Source organism: Sinocyclocheilus rhinocerous, unplaced genomic scaffold, assembly GCF_001515625.1.
Source record: "Sinocyclocheilus rhinocerous isolate Xijiao unplaced genomic scaffold, SAMN03320098_v1.1 scaffold1364, whole genome shotgun sequence".
NCBI classification, from domain to species: Eukaryota; Metazoa; Chordata; class Actinopteri; order Cypriniformes; family Cyprinidae; genus Sinocyclocheilus; species Sinocyclocheilus rhinocerous.
In genome coordinates this window covers 758,491-784,736 of record NW_015627534.1, presented here as the reverse complement: position 1 = coordinate 784,736, position 26,246 = coordinate 758,491, and the positions used below count along the sequence as shown (strand labels likewise).

General features: G+C 40.5%; 1 protein-coding gene across 2 annotated transcripts in view; it reads left to right on the top strand.

The window, feature by feature from the left end:
* The first annotated feature begins 89 nt into the window (after positions 1-89).
* LOC107728018 (regulator of G-protein signaling 3-like) overlaps positions 90-26,246 on the top strand; it is a 182,450-nt gene continuing 156,293 nt past the window's right edge. Inside the window, exons 1-5 of one of the 2 annotated variants that reach the window (XM_016538079.1) lie at positions 90-141; positions 21,237-21,318; positions 21,441-21,546; positions 23,251-23,626; positions 24,734-24,773. In XM_016538079.1, coding sequence (XP_016393565.1) covers positions 127-141; positions 21,237-21,318; positions 21,441-21,546; positions 23,251-23,626; positions 24,734-24,773 — 619 coding nt within the window. In that variant the 5' untranslated portion in view covers positions 90-126. Of the gene's footprint in view, positions 142-21,236; positions 21,319-21,440; positions 21,547-23,250; positions 23,627-24,733; positions 24,774-26,246 lie in introns of those variants that run through there. The other variant, XM_016538072.1, reaches the window with a different exon arrangement.

The window sequence follows — 26,246 nt, the reverse complement described above, 5'->3', positions numbered from 1 at the left end:
GTGTGTGTGTGTGTGTGTGTGTGTGTGTGTGAAAGAGACAAAGCCCAGGACTCATTTGTTTTTATCTCCTCAGAAGCTGCTACATCAAACCATGCAGCTTTCTCCAACTCCGCAAACCCTGAGAATATGCAATGCTTAATGGTGAGTGTCAACTTTCCCTGCAAGCTTTTTTTCTGTTGTGTGTGGCTTATGATCTGAAACTGACTCTAGAATGTTTTGTCATTATTGTTAGTTATTTGTTGTGTGGTGATGTTAAGAGCTCATCTTTTTACATTTGTTGATTGTCACCATTCTTCAGATTTGTGTTTCAGGTGTTGAGGTCTAAGTACTGCCTTTTAAAATAATATCCCAGATATCTTTGCTTTGTAAGATGATAGCTTCTTCAGAAACAAAGATACAGTAGCATAGTTTACTTTGTCATTTAAAACTGTATACATTGTTACCAAATTGGTAGAATTAATTTGTTCTGCTAAGTTTATTTAATAATGAAAAAGTAGTTGCTTTGATGAATTTATTGGCTGAATGAAGCATTTTGCATTTATTTTTGACAAACTACTTTTACTTTTTACTTAGGACATACGTTTTACTTATGACAAAAATTAAAACAATAGCCAAAATAATTTAAAATACTGAATACATCATGTTGCCTTGATTTTTTAAAAAATTCTCAACAAATCCTCTTTTACAAAGCACAAATCTATCAATGGGGTTACCTGTGGTTGTAGGTCCATGCATCTTTTTGAGTGTCTATCTCGAAATAGCACCATAAAGGAGGTCAATATGACTTGTTTGTTGCTTGTTTTCTGAAGCAATAGTGACTTTGAGTGAGGAAGTGGTTTGGTCAGATAAGCTGTTCTTGGATATGTCTAATTGAATAATATATTTAAGTTAGGAGAAGTCTCAGAGTACATTTAAAGGGGATTTAAAGAGAAGATAATGATGGTGGAGGAGGTGCTGCTGCCTAACAAGGGCCAATACACCAGACTTGAGACATGAGAGACATGCTGCAGCTACAGCACAACTAGAAAACATTGATAAACACTGTGCAGTACTGTATTACTGAGCCAGTTGTGGGGGTGAGTACCAGTCTTCAATGTTTTGTCATGAGGGTATGAGATTCTGATTGGGTTACATACCTACAGCCTGCCCATGTACAGTTTCCTAACCAAAGTTAATCGCCATAAGTTAGTTCAAATGTTTTGAAAATGTTTAGCAAACATTGGGGGGATAATCCACCCCAAAATGAAAATGTTGTCATTAATCACTTACCCCCATGTCGTTCCAAACCCGTGAAAGCTTCGTTCGTCTTCGGAACACAATTTAAGATATTTTGGATGAAAACCGGGAGGCTTGTGACTGTTGATTGACTGCCAAGTAAATTACACTGTCAAGGTCCAGAAAAGTATGAAAGACATCGTCAGAATAGTCCATCTGCCATCAGTGGTTCGAACCCTAATGTTATGAATTGACGAGAATACTTTTTGTACACGAAGAAAACAAAAATAACGACTTCATTCAACAATTCGTCTCCTCTGTGTCTCTCCGCATCACTGTAGCGCCATTTTGGAGAATATCCGCTGAACGCAAGCAGCGTATGCTATTCTGTGTCAGTTGTTCTTAACCAACAACTTTGGATAGAAAGCAAGCCGCACTGTGAAATTTACTTTGTGTATGCATTAGGAACTAGAGAAATTTTGTTCTGATGGCATTATATAAAGTTTTTAACTCTCTAATTTCACTCTTTTGGGACAAAACTTGACGTAGAGACTTTTTTATGTGTAGCAGATGGGCAGGGACAATTACTTTCCATCAAGGATCAACAACCTCCTCCCTCCAAGCAATAGTCAATGGCTGCGTTTAAAAGCTTAGGCAGCTGCTTTGTTGTCTTGCTGCCCCATCAGGCAATGACTTCACAGGTATGCCATATGTAATGCAACATTGTTGCAAGGTTGCCAGTAGCTCTTCACTGCCATCTGGTGCACTCACATTTACTTTTGATTTTATTCTATGCATAAATAACATAATGGTATTTGAAAACGTTGAACATTGTTGATATAGCCTGCTGAAGCCCTGCACACTAGAGGAGAACGCTTAGAATCCAAAACCTTCACTTTCCTTTTTAACAAACTTGCTTTTATAAAGTTTCATTTTTAGTTTTATTATTATTATTATTGTTGTTGTTGTTGTTAAAAATACAAATAGGCTTCTCTTTTTAGCCCTTTCTCTCTCACTTGGCCCTGGCTCACTCTGCTCAACAAGGGACAAGGTAAAAGGATCTGACAGCCCTGGCTCTACACAGGTGGAAGAGTGTCTCTGACATAAAGCCTTACCCATATGGGTGAATCAGGGTCATGATGCAGACTGTTGAATAATTTTCCTGAGAAGCAGCAGTGAGAGACAGCATGTGTTTGGTCTGAAGGTTTAAAAAAACATGGATAATTTAACTTTAATTTAACAGAGGAAACATATTAATGTTTTAACACCAGAACAAGAGTACAACAAGAGCAAAAAACAGGCAACTTCTACCCATCCATGGCACTGTTTTTGGCCGGTGAATGACAAATCATTTTCAGTCTAGGCACCCATAAATGTGGCAGTATCCTTAGATAACCCAGTTGAAATTACTGAGATTATCTCTTATACTTTTGTGTTCCCTGGAGAAACGTTGCAAGCAAATGCAAAACTGGAAAATACAGTGGGTATTGAAAATAATCACCCCCCCCCCCTTAAAATAATCACATTTTGTTGCTTTGCAGCCTGAAATGAAGATGGACACAGTTTTTGTTTTATCCAGCTGTATTTACTCTGCTGTGCAACTTATAACATCCAAGTGAAAGATATAACAACAACATGTCAGAAAAAATAAATAAAAAACCAGAATCACTGAGTTGGAAAAAGGATCACCCCCCCCACTGAAGCATTACAAAATGCAAGAGCTGAGTCCAAATCTTCAGTTCTCATTCTGTAAGATCTATCTGCTGCATTCGACACTGTTAATCATCAAAATCCTTCTGTCCACCCTCTCATCGCTAGGCATCACCGGAACAGCACTCCACTGGTTTGAGTCTTACCTCACAGATAGGTCCTTCAGGGTGTCTTGGGGAGGAGAGGTATCCAAATTACATCAGCTGGTCACTGGGGTTCCTCAAGGATCAGTTCTTGGGCCCCTCTTCTTATATAGACTACATCACTGGGACCCATCATTCAGGCACATGGTTTTTCCTACCATTGCTATTCTAATGACACGCAGCTCTACCTCTTATTTTAGTCAGATGATCCAACGGTACCTACTTGGATTTCAGACTGCCTGACGGACATCTACAGCTCTACTTGGCAAAGACAGAGCTTCTCATATTCCCAGCCACCCCATCAGTACAGCACCAGTTTACCAGCCAACTGGGCTCCTCAACGATAATCCCATTGTGTTCGGCCAGGAATCTTGGGGTGATTCTTGATGATCAGCAGAACTTTAAAGATCATATTGCAAAAACAGCAGGATCATGCAGGTTTGCACTCTACCACATCAGGAAGATCAGACCTTTCCTAACAGAGCATGCAACACAGCTTCTCGTCCAGGCACTTGTCATTTCTAGGCTGGAATATTGCAATGCTCTTCTGGCTGGACTTCCAACATGTGCAATCATACCTCTTCATATGATTCAAAATGCAGCAGCATGTCTTTGTTTCCAATGAGCCCAAGAGAGCCCATGTCACACCACTTCTCATCTCTCTGCATGTGGTGGCTTCTGCCGCTTCTGAGAGAAATCACTTTCGAAGTCTTGAGGTTTTGATGTCAGAAGAGAGCCTTTATTATCAGAGATAATGAAAATCTATAAAGTCTGTTTTATACAGTTTTTTCTAAAGGCATGTTCAATACATTTCATATGTTGTCGTTATTGTTTATCAACTCTTTTACCTTTTTTTGGTTGTGCTTCCAGTCTGTTTTTAGGAAGTAGACAGGAGGCCTCAATTTATGTTAAGTGAAACGAGGAGGCCTCATCATATATTTTGTCCAATGTCCAAATAGGATATGCAGCTTCACCATACACTGCACCCCTTTAATGTCTGCACATTCAATTCTCTTGCAGGCCTCCATAAACACAGGAAAATACATAATTATAATAGTAGAATAACTTGATACATAAATGGCTATATTCACATTGATCATACTTGACTAACTCATATTTTGATTAATAAAAATCTTCTACATGCACTGGCTTCCAGTCACGGCTCAGATCAAGTTCAAGTCATCGGTGCTTGCCTACAGAACAGCCATGGGCTCCGCATCCTCCTATCTCCACTCTCTCCTACTTGTCTACATCCCCTCCAGAAGCCTGCACTCTGTAAATGAGTGGCGGCTTGTGGTCCCATTGCAGAGAGGCACAAAATCACTATCTGGACGTTTTCTTTTACTGCACCCTGTTGGTGGAATGACCTACCTAACTCCATCTGGACAGCTAAATCCCTGACAATCTTCAAGAAATGACTGAAAACTCATCTCTTCCATGAGCATTTAACTGACTCCTCATAAAAAGAAAAACAAACAAACAAACAAACAAAAAAACTAAACAAAAAATTCTATGCCTTCACTTTTTCTATTCTCTTATTATCCTTTATCCCTTTCTGTCCTAGCTTTTACTATTTTAAACGATGACTGAAACCTTATATAATGGGAACTTCTCATGTTTATTGCCATCTTATGGTAAATCACTTGTTGTATTCCTCAACTGTAAGTCGCTTTGGATAAAAGCGTCTACCAAATGAATAAATGTAAATTTAAAATTGACCTGTAAACTCAATCAGTTGTAGCTAATCACCTTCTCAATGGCACACAAAACCATTTGACTTTCAACTGTGATCAGCTGTGGTCATTTGATTAGTTCAGCATGAAAAGATCTTTCCTGGAGCATTTCAGTTCTTGGTAGTGCAACTGAAACAAACAATCAACTATGGGTAGCAAAGCACTGTCAAAAGATCAATAAAGTTGTGGACAGGCACAAGTCAGGAGATGGAAACAAAAAAATGTCAAAGGCTTTATCAATGCCTAGAAGCACAGTGAAGTCTATTAGTAAGAAGTGGAAGGTATTTGGTACAACACAGAACCTCCTTGGATCAGGACCTCGCTCCAAACTGGATGAAAGAGCCGGAGGAAACTGGTCAGAGAGGCGACCAAGAGCCCTACAGCAACTCTGAAGCAGCTGCAGGAATTTATGACAAAGAGTGGTCATTGTGCTCCAGCAGGGACTGGAGCACTTGTCAGGATAGAAGGAAACATGGATGGGGCAAAATACGGTCAAATTCATAAGGAAAATCTGCTGCCCTCTGTCAGAAAGTTGACAATGGGAAGAAAGTTTACGTTCCAACATGACAATGACCCAAAGCACACAGCAAAACTGAGCACACAGTGGTTGAAGGAGAAAAAGCTGAATGTCCTTGCATGGCCTGTCAGAGCCCAGACTTAAACCCCACTGAAAATCTGTGCAATGACTTGAAGACTGCAGTCCACGAATGTCTTTACATGGCCTAGCCAGAGCCCGGACTTCTGTGGAATGACTTGAAGACTGCAGTCCACAAACACTCACCATCAAATTTAACTGAACTTGAGCAGCTCTGCAAAGATGAGTGGGCAAATATTGCAAAGTCTAGATGTGCAAAGTTAGTAGAGACAAATCCCAACAGACTAAAGGCTGTAATTAAAGCAAAAGGTGGTTCAACAAAATACTGACACAAGGGGCTGATCTTTTTTCCAACTCAGTGATTCTTTTTTGTTTTTTTTCTGACATGTTGGTGTCAGAACAGTGTTGGTGTTTATCTTTCACTTGGATGTTATAAGTTGCACTGAGTAAATAGAGCTAGATAAAACAAAAACCATGTCCGTCTTCATTTCAGGCTGCAAAGCAACAAAATGTGATTATTTTAGGGGTGGGGGGGATTCTTTTCTATACCCACTGTATGTATGATTTTAATGTGCCTTTTTATTTGGCTGCAAGCTTCTCCTGAAAATCTGTGGAATGACTTGAAGACTGCAGTCCACAAACACTCACCATCAAATTTAACTGAACTTGAGCAGCTCTGCAAAGATGAGTGGGCAAATATTGCAAAGTCTAGATGTGCAAAGTTAGTAGAGACAAATCCCAACAGACTAAAGGCTGTAATTAAAGCAAAAGGTGGTTCAACAAAATACTGACACAAGGGGCTGATCTTTTTTCCAACTCAGTGATTCTTTTTTGTTTTTTTTCTGACATGTTGGTGTCAGAACAGTGTTGGTGTTTATCTTTCACTTGGATGTTATAAGTTGCACTGAGTAAATAGAGCTAGATAAAACAAAAACCATGTCCGTCTTCATTTCAGGCTGCAAAGCAACAAAATATGATTATTTTAAAGAGTGGGTGGGGATATGGGGCTAGATGGGAGAAAAAAAACTATATTTCAATACTTTTGTGAGAAAATGCTAAGTTTTCTGGGGAATGCAAAAGCATCAAAATATGATTTTTCCTGCCATCATGTCCCTTTAGGGCAGGGGTGGGCAGACTTGGCCCTTCCTGACTTGGAAGGGCCAAGTTTGCCCATCACTGCTTTAGGGGCTCTATACGCTCTAGAAGCTTTACAGACCCACTCTTTTACTGCTGTGATCGAAGTAATGAAGAAAACAGGAAGTATAAGACCTTAGTCTTGATTCGGATTTCCAAAAAATAACATTCTAGTGGTGACTTACTGTATATGATTACATACTCGTTGGGAATCCTAATATTAAAATAAAATCATAGTGATATTAATGATGTTGGCATTTTGTTGGCATCACTTTCAAATTCAGGCCATGCCCTTCAACAACAAGGTCTGTGATTTAGTAAGGTCTTGTTAGAGTAACAAGGCAGAGATAGGAAAATACCTTCTGAATTCTCAATGGAGGTGAAGTGACAGATTGAAAAGATTTCAGTGCCCATTTAATGCCCCTCTGAGAGCAGTGTTCTATGTGCTTTTAATAGCCTTACCTCTCATCGGCTCTGTGTTGTAATGTGCAGCTTTAAAAAGAACTGTGCTCAAACGTAGGATATGAACTCATCGGGGTCATCAGGGTTACAGTGCCCCGCAGCTATAGAAGTTTTGTCTTTCTGAGTTTTTTTTAAATCTACCTCTCACTTGCTTGTAAGAAGTGTGATTCTATAGAGTCTTTGAAAATCTGGTAGGTTGGCACAGAGTAAAGGTGGGGGCAGACTTTTACAGCAAAAAAAAAATAAATAATTTTTTTTTTTTTTTTGGTCAACTTAGCAGTAACTTATATCAATATCTCTGATGCTGCTGTGAAGTGAAAACATCTGATTTTGCTGAGGTATTTAGAAAATATGTTGGTAACACTTTAGTTTATGGACCAATTCTCACTATTAACTAGTTGCTGTTAACTAATAAACAGCATATTGGCTGTTAATTAGCACTTATAAAGCACATATTAATGCCTTATTCTGCATGACCATATTGTAGATCCCTTAATTCTACCCTATACCTAAACTTAATAACTACCTTACTAACTATTAACAAGCAGCAAATTAGGAGTTTATTGAGGAAAAAAATAATACTTAATAGTTAGCTAATAATGAGAATTGTCCTTAAAATAAAGCGTGACCACTTATCTTGTTCCATATGTCCACAAAGCACCTTGCATATGGTGACAGACAGACAACTCCTCTACCAATCACCACGCTGAAGCGGATATCCAGTTCACTTCATTTAATGGATGACTGGAAGTAGGGTAAAACTGAAAGGAGAATTTGATACAACAAATATATGAATTTAAGAACACTGAAAAAGGAGTGATATATTCATTTTTCAGTGTGTATTATGTATTACTAATGTAACCTATAACATATAAGTTTGCATACATGCATATGAAATAAACTATTGTAACATCTGAAATCTCCCACTTTTCAAACTTGAGACCCTTGAGCTGAGACCCTTGAGCAAGGCACAGCAGCAAAAATGGCTGCCCACTGCTTCGGGTGTATGTTCACAGTGTGTCTGTGTGTGTGTGTTCACTACTCACTGCTGTGTGTGTGTGTATTATGTATTACTAATGTAACCTATAACATATAAGTTTGCATACATGCATATGAAATAAACTATTGTAACATCTGAAATCTCCCACTTTTCAAACTTGAGACCCTTGAGCTGAGACCCTTGAGCAAGGCACAGCAGCAAAAATGGCTGCCCACTGGTTCGGGTGTATGTTCACAGTGTGTCTGTGTGTGTGTTCACTACTCACTGCTGTGTGTGTGCACTTGGATGGGTAAAATGCAGAGCACAAATTCCGAGTATGGGACACCATACTTGGCCACATGGCCCATCACTTTGACTTTTCACTTTTCGCTTTCAGATCGACCACAATAAATGATTATCAATAAGTAACAATAAGCAACATAGATAACACATCTGAGTATAACACAGTTAACACGTGCTGACACGTATCTGTATAAAGATTCACATGCAAGTTTACTCTTAACACAAAATACTATCAAATAAAGTTGAATTGCTAATCTCTAGCTTCTGCTAATTGTCGTATGCACATTCACGAGAGAGTGGCATTCCAGCGGATATCGTAAGACGTAGGCATAGAGTAAGCTCTGGTGAGAATATGCTAGTCACGAGACAACCAAGTTTTGTTTACAGCAAAGGAAAACCAGTCTCCTCTTATATCAAAATCCTCCAACATTTTTCTTTACAAACCCCTGTTTGCACTTCTAATTCTTGACCGGTGTTTTGTTTTGCTCTCTCCTCTGCACTTCCGCATTCGTGACTTCTCACTTGAACGCTTGAACACCACTCTGTAGTGAACAACACAAAATACTATCAAATAAAGTTGAATTGCTAATCTCTAGCTTCTGCTAATTGTCGTATGCACATTCACGAGAGAGTGGCATTCCAGCGGATATCGTAAGACGTAGGCATAGAGTAAGCTCTGGTGAGAATATGCTAGTCACGAGACAACCAAGTTTTGTTTACAACAAAGGAAAACCAGTCTCCTCTTATATCAAAATCCTCCAACATTTTCTTTACAAACCCCTGTTTGCACTTCTAATTCTTGACCGGTGTTTTGTTTTGCTCTCTCCTCTGCACTTCCGCATTCGTGACTTCTCACTTGAACGCTTGAACACCACTCTGTAGTGAACATGTGTACGACAGTTAGCGGAAGCTAGAGATTACGGTTTATAAAGTTTTAAATATGGATATTTTTCTTACACAAATGATTTGCTTTCCTTCAGAAGGCCTTTATTAACCCCCTGGGGCCATGTGGAGTACTTTTTATAATGGATGGATGCACTTTTTGGGCTTCAAAATGTCAACCCCCATTCACTGCCATTATAAAGCTTGGAAAAGCCAGGACATTTTTTAATATAACTCTGATTGTATTCGTCTGAAAGAAGAAAGTCATATATACCTAGGGTGGCTTGAGGGTGAGTAAATCATGGGGTAATTTTCATTTTTGGGTGAACTATCCCTTTAACATAAACTTACATACCAACAATGCTTCCGAAAGACCCTCGTCCTATGACTAACAGTTGACGAACAAGGACGAATGACGAACTACTGAAATTTTCCAGTCTAACTTTAAAGGTCTAAATTAAACCCATTATTGTAGGCTTACTGTAGTGACTCAGTGTATGGCATTAAGCCTATCTGGTACAGCATTGCTCTTGAGACATCCCACCTCTCCTGCATATTGATAGCTGCGGCTTGACGCTCACAAATTATCTCAGGAATCGAGCAAGTGAGAGACAAGCTATGTTTTTACAGTACTAAAGTGCATTTTCAGTGATCTGATTACAAGTGGTCAGCTGAGATGCATTTATCATTTACACCGGGTATACATGTGTTTCAAATGTGTCTCCTGTGACCTCTTCTGTTTACAGTTTGTCATTCTGTACAGAATGTTTCGCTGGAGCGTCAAGTGCGGGTGTTGGGGATGAGCTACCTCCCTGAAATGAGTTTTTGCAGGGTGGGATGTCTGGGGTATGAGTCCTGTGAAACATAAAATAAAAGAGCTCAAAGACTCGTAAAGGCAAGCTAAAATGGAATGGTTGCTTCAGGTTGCTTTTGCTAACACTATCGGTTAGGCTTAGCGTAGGTGGTACGTTAACACAATAGAGCATTATCCTTTTATTTCCAAACTGTTGTGATTCATTAAACAACAAATGCAATAAAACATTGCCAGATTCATGTCCATCTGTTTTGGATAAAACTGCTTTTATTGCAACTTACTGGACATTTCACTTTGAAAGTGTCACAGAACATGCAAGAAGCAACATAACAATATTTTGCAGAAATATCACCACAGGCATGGGAGAACTTTAGATCAGATGTCTTCAACCCTGCTCCTGTGGACTCGCTGGGCTTGTCCAAATACCCACACTTGCAGTCTTGGCCACATGAGAGTGATTTAGTGTGATTTCATTTAACCCACCTGATTCAACTTCTCACTTCATTAGTAGAGACTGCAAGACCTAAATTGGGTGTGTCCAATATGGCAGACTGCTCTGTTCTAGTTTATAGCAGAGAAAAGAATGAAAAGAAGAGAGCATAAATGTTTTCTTTTTTAGATGTTAATTGAGTATAATTATATGGAGAAAATGCTCTGAATTAAATCTGATAAGGAGAAGGAAATGAAGAGCATAAGGAAGAAGTTTTCCTGTCAACTGCTCGAGCATGCTGATGACAACACCTCTTCTTTTATTCTCTCATACCCTCTCATTTTATCCTCTTTACTCCTTTCATTCTCGTCATATCCTCTTCACTCCTCAATCCCCTCTTCCTTCCCAGTCCCTTTTCTCTCTCGGCTGTAGTGTCTTTCCGTCTAATCCAAATTTCTGCAGTAATCCCTTCATTTCATGTACAGATCAACCATCACACACAGAGGCTTAAACACCCTCTGCAGATGTGGTGGATCTGCTTTCTATAAATTTCTCACATCACAGCATATTTCCTGTATGCTCACTCTTGTGCTCTGTATCATTCTCTATACCGATTATCCTATATATATGCAGATGCATGACTACTTAGTCTTAGAAACAGGCATTAGTGCTTTATTCATATTCTAATGTCATAATCTGACAAAAGTATCCGAAGAGGCTCAGCCTGTCACCATAGACATCTCCACCAAAGAAACACATCTAGCCAAGTCACAAGATGAGTCCACATTCCTTGAAGAATAGGCCCTGATAACTATAGGCAATGGAAAACCACGAGTCTCATACACACACTTAATTGTGCCAACAAGCCAATGGATTTGCTACAGCCAGCCCCTTCTTATGGTCACCAAAGCAGATTAAAAGCTGCTGGGATATACGCTGGTGAGCACAGTCAACACAAATCTGCAAAACCTTTACAAGTTTGGCATTAATAATGTAGGGACAGTTCATATTATGTCTGTGTTCATTAATTGTATTAATTTTTTTAATTGTGAGAGATGACAGATGGCAATAGATGTATGGCCTGAGTTAGGTTAGGTAGAAAAATCAATGTACAGCATGCCTTTTTAGGAGCTGTGCTGTATCTACTTAACACCAGTTCAATCATGACAACTTTCTGAATAGTTTTATCATGTTAATCGTATTACAATTTATGATGGCACATGCACAGCTGCGACAGCACAGATCGTTCTTTGTTTAATTCCACACTACATTGATTTAGTCTGTGTTATATATATTACATCAGCATGACTTTACGACGGTATTACTACAACAGATAATAACAATAAAGAACTGGTTAACGACAACAACAAATGTGAGGCCATGTAAGGCCAAATGTAAGTTTTTTTCTGGAAGTCACTTTTTGGTCATATCGAACAGGACCAATTTGTTCGAAGTTATTATCATCTTGTTCACGATTTTATGGCTGGTCTGCGATGGCCTCACATTTGTTGTGGTCGTTAACCAGTTCTTTATTGTTATTATCTGTTGTAGTAATACTGTCGTAAAGTCATGCTGATATGCATGATTCACAGTTGTATCGTATTCCGTGGCTGTTGCCGCTGAAGTTCATTAAGTAAAGTAGCATTCTGCCGAAGCACTGCTTGTATGTCTTTTTTTGTTGAACGTAACAGCATTATGAACTGATGCAGGCAACAGGTTACTCACCTACAGCCACGATGAACTCCTTCTACTCCGGACCTCACTGCTGAGCAGTATTAAACCTGTTGTGGATTTGCCACCGGAGCTTCGGCCGAGGAAAAGAGGATGGCGTGGAGGCATCTGCCTCTCCCCTCTATCATCCTGGCAAATGTCCGCTCACTCCGTAACAAAATGGATTTACTACATGCCAGATGCTGACTGGAACGAGCTTTCGGGGACATCTGTACTATCGCCTTGTCTGAAACCTGGCTTGATGAGTCCGTCCCTGACGCTGAAATCAGCCTAGATAACTTCAGTATATTTAGATCTGACAGAACAGGACAATTAAGGAAGATGCGGGATGGCGGGGTCTGTCTTTATATTAATAACAGATGGTGTAACAACATCAAGGTGCATAATAAGGTATGTTCACTGAATCTGGAGATGCTGACCCTGTCATTATGTCCCCTCTATCTCCCCCGGGCATTCCAGGCCTGTTCATATCCACCGCTTGGACTCACAGATCACAACGTCATCTGTTTACTTCCACTCTACAGACAAGAACTGAAATGTCAGAAACCACAATGCTATAGTGCCCCACAGTGGTAGGAGGATGCCATTGCCCATCTTCAAGGCTCCCTGGCATGCACTGATTGGAGTGTCTTTGATGGTGATCTGAATGACAGAGTTTCTGTCATTACTGACTACATACATTTTTGCATAAACACTAGCATTCAAATTAAAACAATAAAAAAGTATCCCAACACCAAGTCTTGGATTACTCAACAATTAAGGTAGAGCCAAAAGGAAAAACATAAAGCCTTTAGGCTCAAGAACTGGGAATGCATCAAATTAGCAAACAGGAAAATAAAAAAATAGGTTTTCAGGGCAAAACTTAAATTCAAGGATAAACTGAAATCTGAATTTGCCAATATGAACACCAAGCAGGCATTTCAGAAGGTTAAAATCCTTACAGGATGTGAATCCAAATCCACCATCAGTGTAATAACAGATCCAGCGTCTTTTGCAAAATAATTGAATACATTCTTTGCACGGTTTGATATACAAGACAGATGAGTGTGCAGCTCTGCTGGGAGCCCTTTTTCTGTCGGAAGCAGTCGAGCCAGTCCCCTTTACAGAGGAGGAGGTAAGGCACCACCTCAGACGATGTAAGCTGGGCAAGGTCCCTGGGCCTGATGGCATCCCAGCAAGGAGCTGAAGGCCTGTGCCCATGAACTCTCACCAGTGCTTTACTCACTCTTCTGTGAATCCTACCGGACTGCCATCATACCTACCCTCTGGAAAACTTCCATCATAATCCCATACCCAAAAAACCTCGGCCCACTGAACTGAATCACTATCACCCTGTTGCCCTTACATCCATGATAATTAAGTGCCTGGAGAAGTTGCTACTGGGTACTATTCTGCCAGTCGTCACCCCGCAGCTCGATCCCCTTAAGTTTGCCTATAAGGCCACAAGGGGCATGGAGGACACGGTGGCCTGTTTGCTACACCTTGTCCTTTAACATCTGGACTCTCCAGGTCACTTTTGCTAGGATTCTTTTTGTTGACTTCAGCTCTGCTTTTAATACGATCCAAAAGCATCTGATGATCCAAAAGCTACACCAGCTCAACACCCCCACCCACCTGATTCATCTTATTCATAATTTCTTAAGTGATAGACGGCAAGTTGTACATGTGGGAACAGCTACATCATCAGTAATAACAACCAACACTGGAGTACCGCAAGGGTGTGTGCTAAGCCTATTTCTTTACACCCTTTATACCAATGATTGCATTAGTCCATCACCCACAACCATATACTTCAAATACTCAGACAACTCTGTACTCTGTTAATAATTAGTTCTCCCTCACCTCAGCATTCTATCTTCATCAACAACCAAGTGGTAGAAATAGTCGATAATATTAAATACCTTGGGGTAACATTGGACAATCAACTTACTTTCAATCAGCACACCAGTGACATTCAGAAAAGGAGCCATCAAAGACTGTCAGTCATCTGAAAATTAAAAGGACTTTATGTTGCTACCCATCTCCTTTTGTTGCTGTATCAGAGCATGATTCTATCTATTCTTCTATAATGCTCCACCTGTTTCTTTGGCATGCTATCTGTTAATAATAAGGACAAACTTATACGTATAACTACCACAGCTTCCAAAATAATTGGTCTTCTGATAGAACTAAATAACAGGGCCATTACACGAATGGCGACTTTAATTGAGCAGGACATTACACACCCATTAAATACCTCACCCCACTCCCTTCAGGACGTAGATAAAGGGTACTAAGGTGCAGAAGAGCTCACTTCGGGAAAAGCCTGATTCCTGCTGTTATAGTGGCCCTGAACAAAAGGCCTCACTGAATAGGCCAAGATGCGGACATTGACATAAAGCGGACTTTGTTAATGTAGCCTTGACTTTAATCTAGATTTTTAAAAACTTATGACAAGATGTTGTGTCATGGTGACACTATTTGTGGAATGGAATGTTGCTGTGAAGAAGAATTTCCCTAAGGGGACAATAAAGTCTAAAGTCTAAAAGTCAATGTTAATATTTAGCTTGGCACACTAGATTAGATACACATGCTGCTGCTGCAAAAGCTACACTCAATGCTCCATTTCATTAATGGTAATGAGAACATTCTTTGTTTAACCAGTTGTGAAGCATGTGTGGCAAACATGCTAAGAGTTTGGCTTAAATGACATCTGTCAGTGACATAATTGGAATTCATGCTCATGAGAGGCTATAAATAAACATGAAACGGACGCGCATTCGGGTTTCTTTGTCTTCGGAGGCCACTTTGTGTGTGTGTGTGCACTGCTTCACAGTTTTTTTTCAAAAGAAAGTGAAAGTAAAAGAGAAAAACAACTACCTATGTTGAGAAAATTTATAAAGCAATGTGTGCATCCTTGTTTGTGGCCCATCTCTGAAGATGACACGCATATGTTTTGTTTGAAGTGCTTGGGGGATGAGCATGCTGCCCTTGTGTTCGAGGGAGAGTGTGAGCACTGAGTCTCTTTGTGGGACTTAGATGTAGTGCATTAGGGTCTGGTTGGGACCTCTTTTGAACCTCTAGAGCAGTGATGGGCAAACTTGGCCCTTCCAGGCCACTTTCCTGCAGAGATTTGATCCAACCCTGATATCACACAATAATACATATTACTTGAGAGAGAGGCAATAATTAGAAAAAAATGTTTTTATGCCTAGATGTTCTAGTGCACAGAGATCTGTAGCGTCTGCCTGAAGGGAGAAGTGCAACAGGTTGTGTCCGGGGTGAGAGGGGTCTTTGATGATGTTACCTGCCCGTTTCTTCACTCTGGAGTTGTACAAGTCCTGAAGATTGGGCAGGTGGACACCAATGATCCTTTCTGCTGTCCTAAAAGTCCGCTGCAGTTTTCTTATATTTGCTGATTTGCTGGCTGACCCAAACCAGACAGTTATAGAGGAGCACAGAACCGACTCAATAACAGCTGAGTAAAACTGTGTCATATGCGCCTGTGGCAGGTTGAACTTTTTCAGCTGACGAAGGAAGTACAACCTCTGCTGGGCCTTTTTCACAATGGAGTCAATGTGAGTGTCCCACTTCAGGTCCTGAGAGATGGTTGTGCCCAGGAACCTGAATGACTCCACTGCAGTCACAGTGCTGTCCATGATGGTGAGTGGGGGGAGAGCAGGGGGGATTCTCCTGAAGTCTACTATCATCTCTACAGTTTTGAGCGTGTTCAGCTCCAGGTTGTTGTGACTGCACCAGACAGCCAGCTGCTCAACCTCCTGTCTGTAAGCAGACTCGTCGCCGTCCTGGATGAGGCCGATGACTGTGGTGTCGTCTGCAAACTTCAGGAGCTTGACAGAGGGGTCTTTAGAGGTGCAGTCATTTGTGTAGAGGGAGAAGAGCAGTGGGGAGAGAACGCAGCCCTGAGGAGCTCCGGTGCTGATGGTGCAGGTGTTGGATGTGAGTTTTCCCAGCCTCACTAGCTGCTGCCTGTCTGTCAGAAAGCTGGTGATCCATTGACAGATGAAGGTGGGCACAGAGAGCTGGGTCAGTTTATTCTGAAGGGTGTCCGGGATGATGGTGTTGAAAGCGGAGCTGAAGTCCACAAACAAGATCCTTGCATAAGTCCCTGGTTTGTCCAGATGTTGGAGAATGTAGTGCAATCCCATATTGACTGCATCATCCACAGACCTGTTTGCTCGGTAAGCAAACTGCAGGGGGTCCAGCAAGGGTCCAGTAATGTCCTTTAGGTCGGCCAACACCATTCTCTCAAATGATTTCATCACCACAGACGTTTAAGCAACAGGTCTGTAGTCATTAAGTCCTGTGCTTTTTGGTTTCCTGGGTACAGGGATGATGGTGGAGTGTTTGAAGCGGGAGGGGACTTTACACAGCTCCAGTGATCTGTTGAAGATCAATGTGAAGATGGACGATAGCTGGACAGAACAGGCTTTGAGGCAGGCTGGAGAGACACCGTCTGGGCCTTTGGCTTTCCTTATCTTCTGCTTTCTGAAGACTTTGCATACATCCTCTTCACAGATCTTGAGTGCAGGATGAGAAACAGTAGGGGGGATGGAGGGGGAGGGTGTTGATGGCTGTGCTGTGAGACGGTCAGAGTGGGCTCTTCACAGATCTTGAGTACAGGTTGAGAAACAGTAGGGGGGAGGGGGGGGGAGGGTGTTGATGGCTGTGCTGTGAGACGGTCGGAGTGGGTGTGGGGTGTCAGACCAGGCTTTTGCTTTTCAAACCTGCAGTAAAACTCGTTCAGGTCTTCAGCCAGTTGTTGATTGGCCTCAGTGCTGGTGGATGGGGTCTTGTAGCTGGTGATGGCTTTCAAGCCTTTCCACACTGATGTAGGGTCGTTGCTTGAAAGCTGTCTTTTTAGCTTTCCAGAGTAGTTTAACTTTGCCACTCTTATCTCCCTATTTAGTGTGTATTTGGTCTGTTTGTACAAGTCTTTGTCCCCACTCCTGTAGGCATCCTCTTTGGCCTGAGTAGTTTAACTTTGTTTTGCACTGAACCAAGGTTTGTCGTTTTTTTAGCTTTCCAGAGTAGTTTAACTTTGTCACTCTTATCTCCCTATTCAGTGTGTATTTGGCCTGTTTGTACAAGTCTTTGTCCCCACTCCTGTAGGCGTCGTCTTTGGCCTGGCGAAGCTGTTTGAGTTTTGCACTGAACTAAGGTTTGTCGTTGTTAAATGTTAAATAAGTCCTGGTGTGTACACACATGTCCTCACAGAAACTAATGTAGGATGTCACGGTGTCAGTAAGCTCATCCAGATCAGTAGCTGCAGCCTCAAAAACACTCCAATCAGTAAGTTCGAAGCAGGCCTGAAAATCCTGCTCTGCTTCAACAGTCCCTGTCTTTACAGTCTTTACTACAGGCTTAGCAGATTTGAGTTTCTGCCTGTAGGCTGGTAGAAGATGAACCAAACAATGATCAGAGAGTCCCAGCGCTGCTCGGGGGACAGAGTGGTATGCATCCTTTAAAACAGTGTAGCAGTGGTCCAGTATATTGCTGTCTCTGGTGGGGCATGTGATGTGCTGTCTATATTTAGGCAGTTCACGGGTGAGATTAGCTTTATTAAAATCTCCGAGAATGATAGTGAAAGAGTCCGGATAACGCTGCTCTGTGTGTGTAATTTGATTGTCCAACAGTTCTAGCGCCGCGCTCACATGCGCGTCAGAAGGAATGTACGCACTCACCAGAATAAACGAGGAAAACTCCCGCGGCGAATAAAAAGGCTTACAGTTAATAAAGAGAGCTTCCAAGTTTGGGCAGCACATCTTCTTTAAAACGGTAACGTCTGTACACCAGCCTTCATTGATATAAAACATAATCCACCACCTCTTGTTTTCCCCGACGACACAGTGACGCGTTCCGCTCTGAACAGCTGGAAGCCCGTTAGATGAAGCGCACTGTCCGGGATGGCTCCATTCAGCCAGGTTTTCGTGAAGCAGAGCGCAGCGGAGTTAAAAAAGTTCTTGTTTGTGCGGGTGAGGAGTTGACGGAGTTTCACGAGCGCGCCGGCGCGCTTTCCTCGCTTGCGTCGCCTGGAGCGCTTGTATAGGAACGCAGCTCCTCCGACTAAAATGTCCAGTAAAACGTCTGAATGTTCAAACGTTGGCAAAAAGTTATCTGGTGTGCTATTCCTTATGTCCAAGAGTTCGTTTCTAGTGAAGCTGATCGGAAAAACGTTACTTAAGACAGGACAAACAAACAAAAACAGTAAAAGTACCAAAGAGAAACAAACCGAGGCAGCCATGTGCGGTGGCATCTTGTCCTTATGCGCGATTTATATGAGCAAATAGCAGGATAAACAACAGACAATAAGGATTCTAGGGCTGCCCCCTAATAGTCGACTAACCTTTAGTCAACGAGAAGAGGCTTGGTCGACCAAAATTTTATTAGTCGCGAAAAAAATAATTCAAAGGAAGTGGAGAGGTCACGCTGTCCGTGACGGACAGATCATTAACGTCTGGATTGTGTGGTAATACAGTACATCCAAACGCTCACCTATCATTCATCGACCTCAAATATGTCTTATCATCTGAAATATGTAAGCAGTAGCAACTTTACATGGCCGCTCAATCTAATGTTAACCTAGAAAAATGTGCGCAACAAGTCTGTGTGCGGAGTGTGAAAGCTGAACAGTAGCGCGCTCACAGCGTGACTGATGCGCTCACTTGCTCTTAAAATACTCCGTCATTTTGGTCATACAGATAAGAGTAATACATCGTTCGAATCTGTAAAGCCTCTACGTTTATTTGTGTGCACTCACTATAACAACAAAACATTACACCTTTGTAAAATAATGAAAGCGAACAGGGTTTCTGCCGCCTCGGCCTCTGTGAACTTGAGCGCGAAACTCCGTGTATACTTGTCTTACAGACATGAAAAATATATATATGACCAAAATGACGAAGTATTTTAAGAGCAAGTGAGCGCACCGGCACCTCCATCAGGCATGCTGTGAGCGCACTACTGTTCAGACACTTGAATAGAGCACATTTTTCTAGGTTAACATTAGATTGAGCGGCCATGTAAAGTTGCTACTGCTTACATATTTCGGATGATAAGCCATATTAGAGGTCGATGAATGATAGGTGAACGTTTGGATGTACTGTATTACCACAAAATCCAGCCATTAATGATCTGTCCGTCACGGACTGCGTGACCTCACCACTTCCTGTGGATTTTTTTTCCGGCGACTAATACAATTTTGGTTGACCAAGCCTCTTCTCGTTGACTAAAGGTTAGTCGACTATTAGGGGGCAGCCCTAGAGATAAGGCAGGATTCCACCAGTGAAACTCAGCTGAGACACAGTATACAACTCAAGACTGAAAGGACAGAATAAGGCCGACAGGATGGCATTGAGGATATGCGGAAGGGAAAGGGTGATCAATCAAACCACCAAAGCAAAATAAAGAAGTTCTAAAGTTTGGTTGGCTATCACATATCTATTTATGATATCTATATTTTTAAAAACAGTCCCATGTAAGTGACTTAAATGCTTGTTTTCATAAAATGTCATACTTGTGTTACACAAAGTGGTTCAATTAAATTGTCAAATGTGATGTCCAGCAATAAATAATCATATTATTCTGACTTCATAATAATTCATCTGACTTCATATTTTAATCCAAATCATTGCCCTGGCTTGGTGTTACGCACTTGGGAAAACATGTCAAGTGCCCAATACCACACACATCTCTCAAATAATGATTAGAAACACTAATAATGGTTTCTCAATGCACAGAAGCCGATTGGTCAACGCAGTTGCCAGGAAGCTACTTTTACCAATGAGAAACCTTTTGACACACCCCAACCTTTCAGACCCGCCCATTACTTTGACCCATTATTACACATCTCCTTTTGGCGCTTTACCACTGCATGGTATGGCTCACTTTTGGGGGGGTTTTCACTGTGTACCTGGTACCTGGTACTTTTTTTAGCATTGCCTCAGTTGAGGTTCCAAGTGAGCTGTACCGATATTAAAACGTGACTGCAGTAAACACTGCATATTACTGATTGGTCAGAGAGAATCGTCACTACCAGTGTCATTGGATTTGTGACCCAAGACATCAAATCCCCTAGATTTAAATAGTCAGCAACAGCCACCGCAGAATCATTTGTTTGCACAACTTTTTAAAATGACTTGCTTTAAACGACCATCGCATGCAACTTGAAAAAATAAATGGCTGTCGTGGTCAGTAGACGAGGTGGTGGTGCAACTATAATGATCAGTCTATAATCCCATTCACTTTAAAGCGGTACTAAACAGGAAAAGTAAACCGAGCCAAAGTAAAGCAAGCCGAGCAGAGTTGTACCCCACAGTGGAAAAGCGCCACTTGACAGGACAGTCTCTAGCAGAAGTGTCTGCTTTGTCACTGAAGTTATGTCACTTTGATTAGCTTTTTTTTTTTTTTTTTTGCATATTTGTGAATGCATTGAGAGAGAGAGGGTTCATCTTGATGTAAAATCTTTGTGCTCTTGTGTTGTGTTGTGGACTTTTCAGTTGTGTTCCTGTCTTTTGTTTCCCCTGATTGTTTGCACCTGTGTCTTGTTTGGCTGTTAACCCTGTTAGTATATGCATAGTCCTTGGTATAGTATAGTATAGTCCTTGTGTTTCCTGTTGAGTTTGTCCTTTCATGGATGTTACATCAGTTGAACTTGTTCTTTGGTTCTTGTTTTTTCTAGCTTCCTTTACTTTTGTTATTATTTAATAAACACTGCAATTGAACCCTGCTCTCTCGCGTCTCGGAGTTTACCCGATGTGATGTTTGTGTTTGTGGGATGAAATTGAAATGAAACGTCCATTCAAAAAGCAAGCATGCTTAACATTCATTAAATAGCAACCTAAGTTGTTTTGCACCCATGTTTTGTTTATCTATACTTTGTTTACATTTGTCTAAGGAAAAAAAAAAACTACATTCAGTTCAGTAGAATCTACAATGTCTGGCTCATTAAAAATGGTAAAAATATTTGTCTGTAGAATACCTTCATTGACAAACCAGAATATGCAATTAATTTTATTGGTGCTTTTCTGATGGGAAGCTGCAGTGTCTTATATTTTCCAGCAGGTGGCAGTATGTTGTATGCATGAGTTTGTGTGTGTCTTTTAGGTGACCATTCTACGAGGAAAGGATGGCTTTGGCTTTACCATCTGCTCTGACTCGCCTGTTCGTATACAAGCAGTCGATCCAGGCAAGAACTGCTCTGTGTGTCCGGTGTGCGTGTGTGTGTTTACATTTTTGCCAGAGGATAATGCTGAACTGATTAACACTCACTGTTATGTCATTATGTTGTGTGTGTGTGTGTTCTCTCAGGTGGTCCAGCGGATCAGGCCGGTTTGCAGCAGTTGGACACTGTGTTGCAGTTAAACGGTCAACCTGTCAAACACTGGAAGTGTGCAGATCTTGCAAAAGCTATTAGGTACATACAACACTCTTTATATTCAGAGCACAGACCAGTATATTTGTGTTTTTGTACAGTGAATTACAGTTTTTCTCTATCGCTTTGGCTCAGTTCCCGACTGAAAGTTTTTTTTTCCTTCCTCAAAACAATAAGTTCAGATGTCTGAACAATTACTTTCTTGTTCACATCAGATTTGAATTTCTTTGAATTTTATGCAAACATAAGCAATTACATAATATGATTTTCAAAAGCTGAAGTGATTACTTTTATTTATTTGTTAGAATATGCACAACTAAATATTTTAACTAACTGCATAAGCTGAATAATCAATCAAAGTCTACTGATTAATCAGTGAAATAACCGATGATTCGTCGATTAATCTGTCTAATAATCACCAGGTTAATCGATTATCAAAATAATCGTTTGTTGCAGCCCTAGTGGTGGTGGTGTTAGGGGAAGACAATAGAGAAGGGATCTCCAACCCTGCTCCTGGAGAGCTACCATCCTGCAGACTTCAGTTCCAATGCTGCTCTAACACACCTGTGTGTAATTAGCTCTCTAGTGTTTTTTTTTTTTTTTACTCATTGGGCCTGTTTACACCTGGTCATTTCATGCATTTTCGCTGATCAGATATCTATCTGATTTGTTAAAATGTTTCTATTTACACTTGGCCACATAAATGTGTCGTCGCAAAATGGATATAAATCCGATCTTCAATTCCCGCGCTATATTTAAATTTAACGGAGTTCACGTCAACGTCAAGCACTGCATTTTATTAATTATCAGCTCATTTCAAGATCAAAGACCGCAATAGGAGAGCGCGCGGCATCAGCACTGGAAAGATAAGTTTGTCTTACTACTTTTAATGAAGATGATTGTGTGTTGACCGTCTGCGTCTTACTTTCAGTTTCAGCTTGCTGAAGAGATACTCAGCTGCTCATCGCAGCAATGCGTGTTGCATAAGCGCAGTCTGACTAATGTCATATAGCCTACAACACGCTCTCACACATTTATTATTTTAACATTTAGGGAGGAGTAAAATTTACATATGTGGTTTCAACAACCAGATGCATTTACACTTGTCCACTTTCATCTGGAATGCGGCCCAGACCACCTCCTGAAGAGGTTTGAGCGATCGGATTTATATCCATCTCAAATGCGTTTTGGAGACCATTTACACCTGGTCTTTTCACGATCAGATAGCTATCCGATCAGAAAAAATGCATGAAGTGACCGGGTGTAAACAGGCCCATTGACATCTGACCTTGATAGACTGAAGATTCCATGTCAGAGAAGGCAGAACCACAGAGTCACTCCTACTTACTACTAAATTGCCACAGAACAATGGTAGTTCAAAGGTGTTTACCAGCATGAGCAAACCTTTCTGGAAATTTCATTTTGGCAAGCTGTTTTGAACACTCAGAAGTCCAAACGAACTTCGTTTTGGCCTGATTTTGTTCAAAATGACATCACAATATTTCGTTGACTCTGCCAAATCGAACTTTCTGGAAATGTTCACTCCGGTTGGTAAACAACCTTTCGAATTACCATTAGTCCGCGGTGATTGCATAATAACTAGGAGTGTACTGTCACTCTGCCTTTGATGTGGAAATCTTCTAAGCTAAGGCAGTGCACATAAACAAACTCAATAATTGTGAGTCAGCTCCTCTTTATGTTTTCTTCTCTTTCTACTTTTGTTCTTTTGTCTTTCACTCTCTCCAGAAATAGTCTTAGTGAGATCACAGTGGTAGTTTGGTGTACAGGACCCTCTGTTAAAACCAACTTTGAGGGGTTGATCCATCATCCATCTTACAAGTCCTCTAACTATGACACTCCAGTTTCCCCGGCTAAAGCCAAGAGCAGGGACAAAACGCCTCCGCTTCCGCCTCTGCCCGCACACCACCGCACCAGCCGTAGGATTGTAATTAACGGCTCAGAGGGAGTGGGTGGTGGAGGGAGTGGAGCGGGAATCCTGTGGGGAGAACGGAGGACTGCAGTAGACGGCAAGACTAGCACTCAGACGCTTAGAGGGACGCGTGTGAAAGCATCAAACGGGGACAATTATATCATCCTGTCTCCTATAAACCCTGGAAGCCAGTTAGATCAAAGAATTGTCAGTAATCAGTAAGGGATCCCATGGCTGCTTAATATCTCAGTATGATATCAAAATGTGATCAGAGATCCCACATGTATTACCATGTGTAAATCTTGCTATGTGGAAAAAAGTGCAAAGCTGTTTCAAAACCAAGTATGCTGCCTTGCTTTCTACTGTCTACATAGGCAGCTACCTTCTACATAGGCAGGGATGGGCAAGTTTAGCTCCATTCCTAATCAAATACACCTGAAAAATCGAAGTAATCAGGATTACTTGACAATTACAGGCATTTTTTTTTAAAATTTTGACATTTTTATGTTTAATGAAATGCAAGGTTATTTGTATAATTTATCATGCCCTGTCTGCTACCTTGGATTATTTAATTTTTTATTTTTCACAAAGAAGTAGGTTCTAAATTTGATCTTAAATTTGAAATAAATTTTAGTGTGAATTTTTTGGTGACTCAAACTCAGATTTTATACACAAGTTGGTACGGTTACAGAATGAGACCCACTGAAACATTTTTTATTTTTTTTGTAACCAACCATGTATTAGTAACTCGTTGAAAAGCCATACAGGAAAACTTTATTAAATCCATTCATAACACAACATAATACATATTGCATTCAAAGATGTATATTTCCATAAAGAAGAATTTCTACAGAAGTGACCATAAGGCCTTTTATACACTGTACACGTAAACAGCACGTTTACAAGCCATATTAACAGTTTACACCAATCGCATTGTCTGCTTAGCCAGGTCTATATATTTATATAGGTCAGATTATTTAACAGTTTATGGCTACAGTTTTGGGTTCCATTCTGTGTAGATTGTTTACCATTTGGATGTAAATGTGGTCCACCTCCTTATCTAAATTACACTTCATAACAATCAGGTTGTAATTAATTTAAATTATGAACACCCTTCAACCATTTTATAATTAATCACCATGAATGAAAATGCCACCAGTGTAAAAGCACAACAGTTTCCTTTATATGCTTTTTATGGGTACGGTGTGAAAAAGGCCTTATATTGTAAGCATCATTAAATGTCATTTCATTAAAAATGTTTAAAAGTGTCTTCACTTATTGACTATTCTAAATTTTCAGGTATTGGGTTCTGTCTATGGAGACAACCACAGAACATTAAGTAAGTTTCCTAATGGCTTCCTAGTGCATTTTCTATTCACTGTGTATTGGAAAGTTACTAGTTTGGGCCCCACAAAATAACTCTGCAAGTCATCACCATTGTGCCCTTACGTTAGACTCTTAATTCAGATCGGTCTACAACACTAAAAGGAGAGCTTTTATTACAACTTGCCATAAACAGTTATAACACTATCACATGACAGTGGTAACAGTAAAATTGATATTTTAAATATTTTAATGTTTGAATACATTATGTACAGTATAATTGCATTAAAATACATGCAACTGACAGGCACATTTTACATTTGCAATAACAAAACATATACAGTTGTGGTCAAAATTTTACATACACTTTGCAGTATCTGCCTCTTGCTATGGAACATGCAGTGATTTTCCCTGCTCACATTCCATTAGTTCGTAAATGTATCTGGTGTCAGGGTTGCCATGGTAACCAGGGGGGGCCTGGTGTCGTTGCAGACATCCTGGCATCCAGTTTATTGGGTGAGGGGACTGTGACGATTTGTTAATCTAATGAATAACTGATTTGTTAAATCAAATGAAAAATGGTGTGTCTGATTGGTCCAGACGCTACACCAAAAAAAAGAGGGCTCATACAAAATGCATGTTATTTTTTATTTAGTACTGACTTGAATAAGAAATTTCACATTTCAAAGATATTTACATATAGTCCACAAGAGAAAATAATAGTTGAATTTATAAGACATTACCCCATTCAAAAGTTTACATACACTTGATTCTTAATACTGTGTAGTTACTTGGATGATCCACAGCTGTTTTGTTTTGTGATAGTTGTTCATGAGTCCCTTGTTTGACCTGAACAGTTATACTGCCCGCTGTTCTTCAGAAAAATCCTTCAGGTTTCACAAATTCTTTGGTTTTACAGCATCTTTAAAAAAAATAAAAAAATAACATGCATTTTGTATGAGCCCTCTTTTTTTTGGTGTAGCGTCTGGACCAATCAGACACACCATTTTTCATTTGATTTAATCCCTCTTATTTTGGTAAAATAATTAACATTTTGCAGATACTGCAAAGTGTATGTAAAATTTTGACCACAAGTGTATCTGTACTCAGTCTACCGTACCGCATGAACAACTTTATTAAAAGGAAAACTTGGGAAGAGAGGGAGGACAGGTCCATGCTATAGTCGTCTTATAATCAGGGTCGTCTTATATTCGGGCCAATACGGTAAAAACAATTTCAGCGCACAAAATTGTTTAATCATTGAGGAGGCTGGAATACTGTCCAAATAGTGTCCAAGACTGCATGGGACAGCCCATGACAATCTAGGGAGTCTCGCTCAAGGGCCTTACATGGAGCTTCCACCTCTCTGGCTGTGGATGCACAGCACTAGTGAATGGGAAGGAGCACATGCTTGCATCTCAACGACCATTTGTTGGACAGAGTATCTACTTCTAACAGAGCCACAGTTAGAGACTACCAGAGAAAGTGG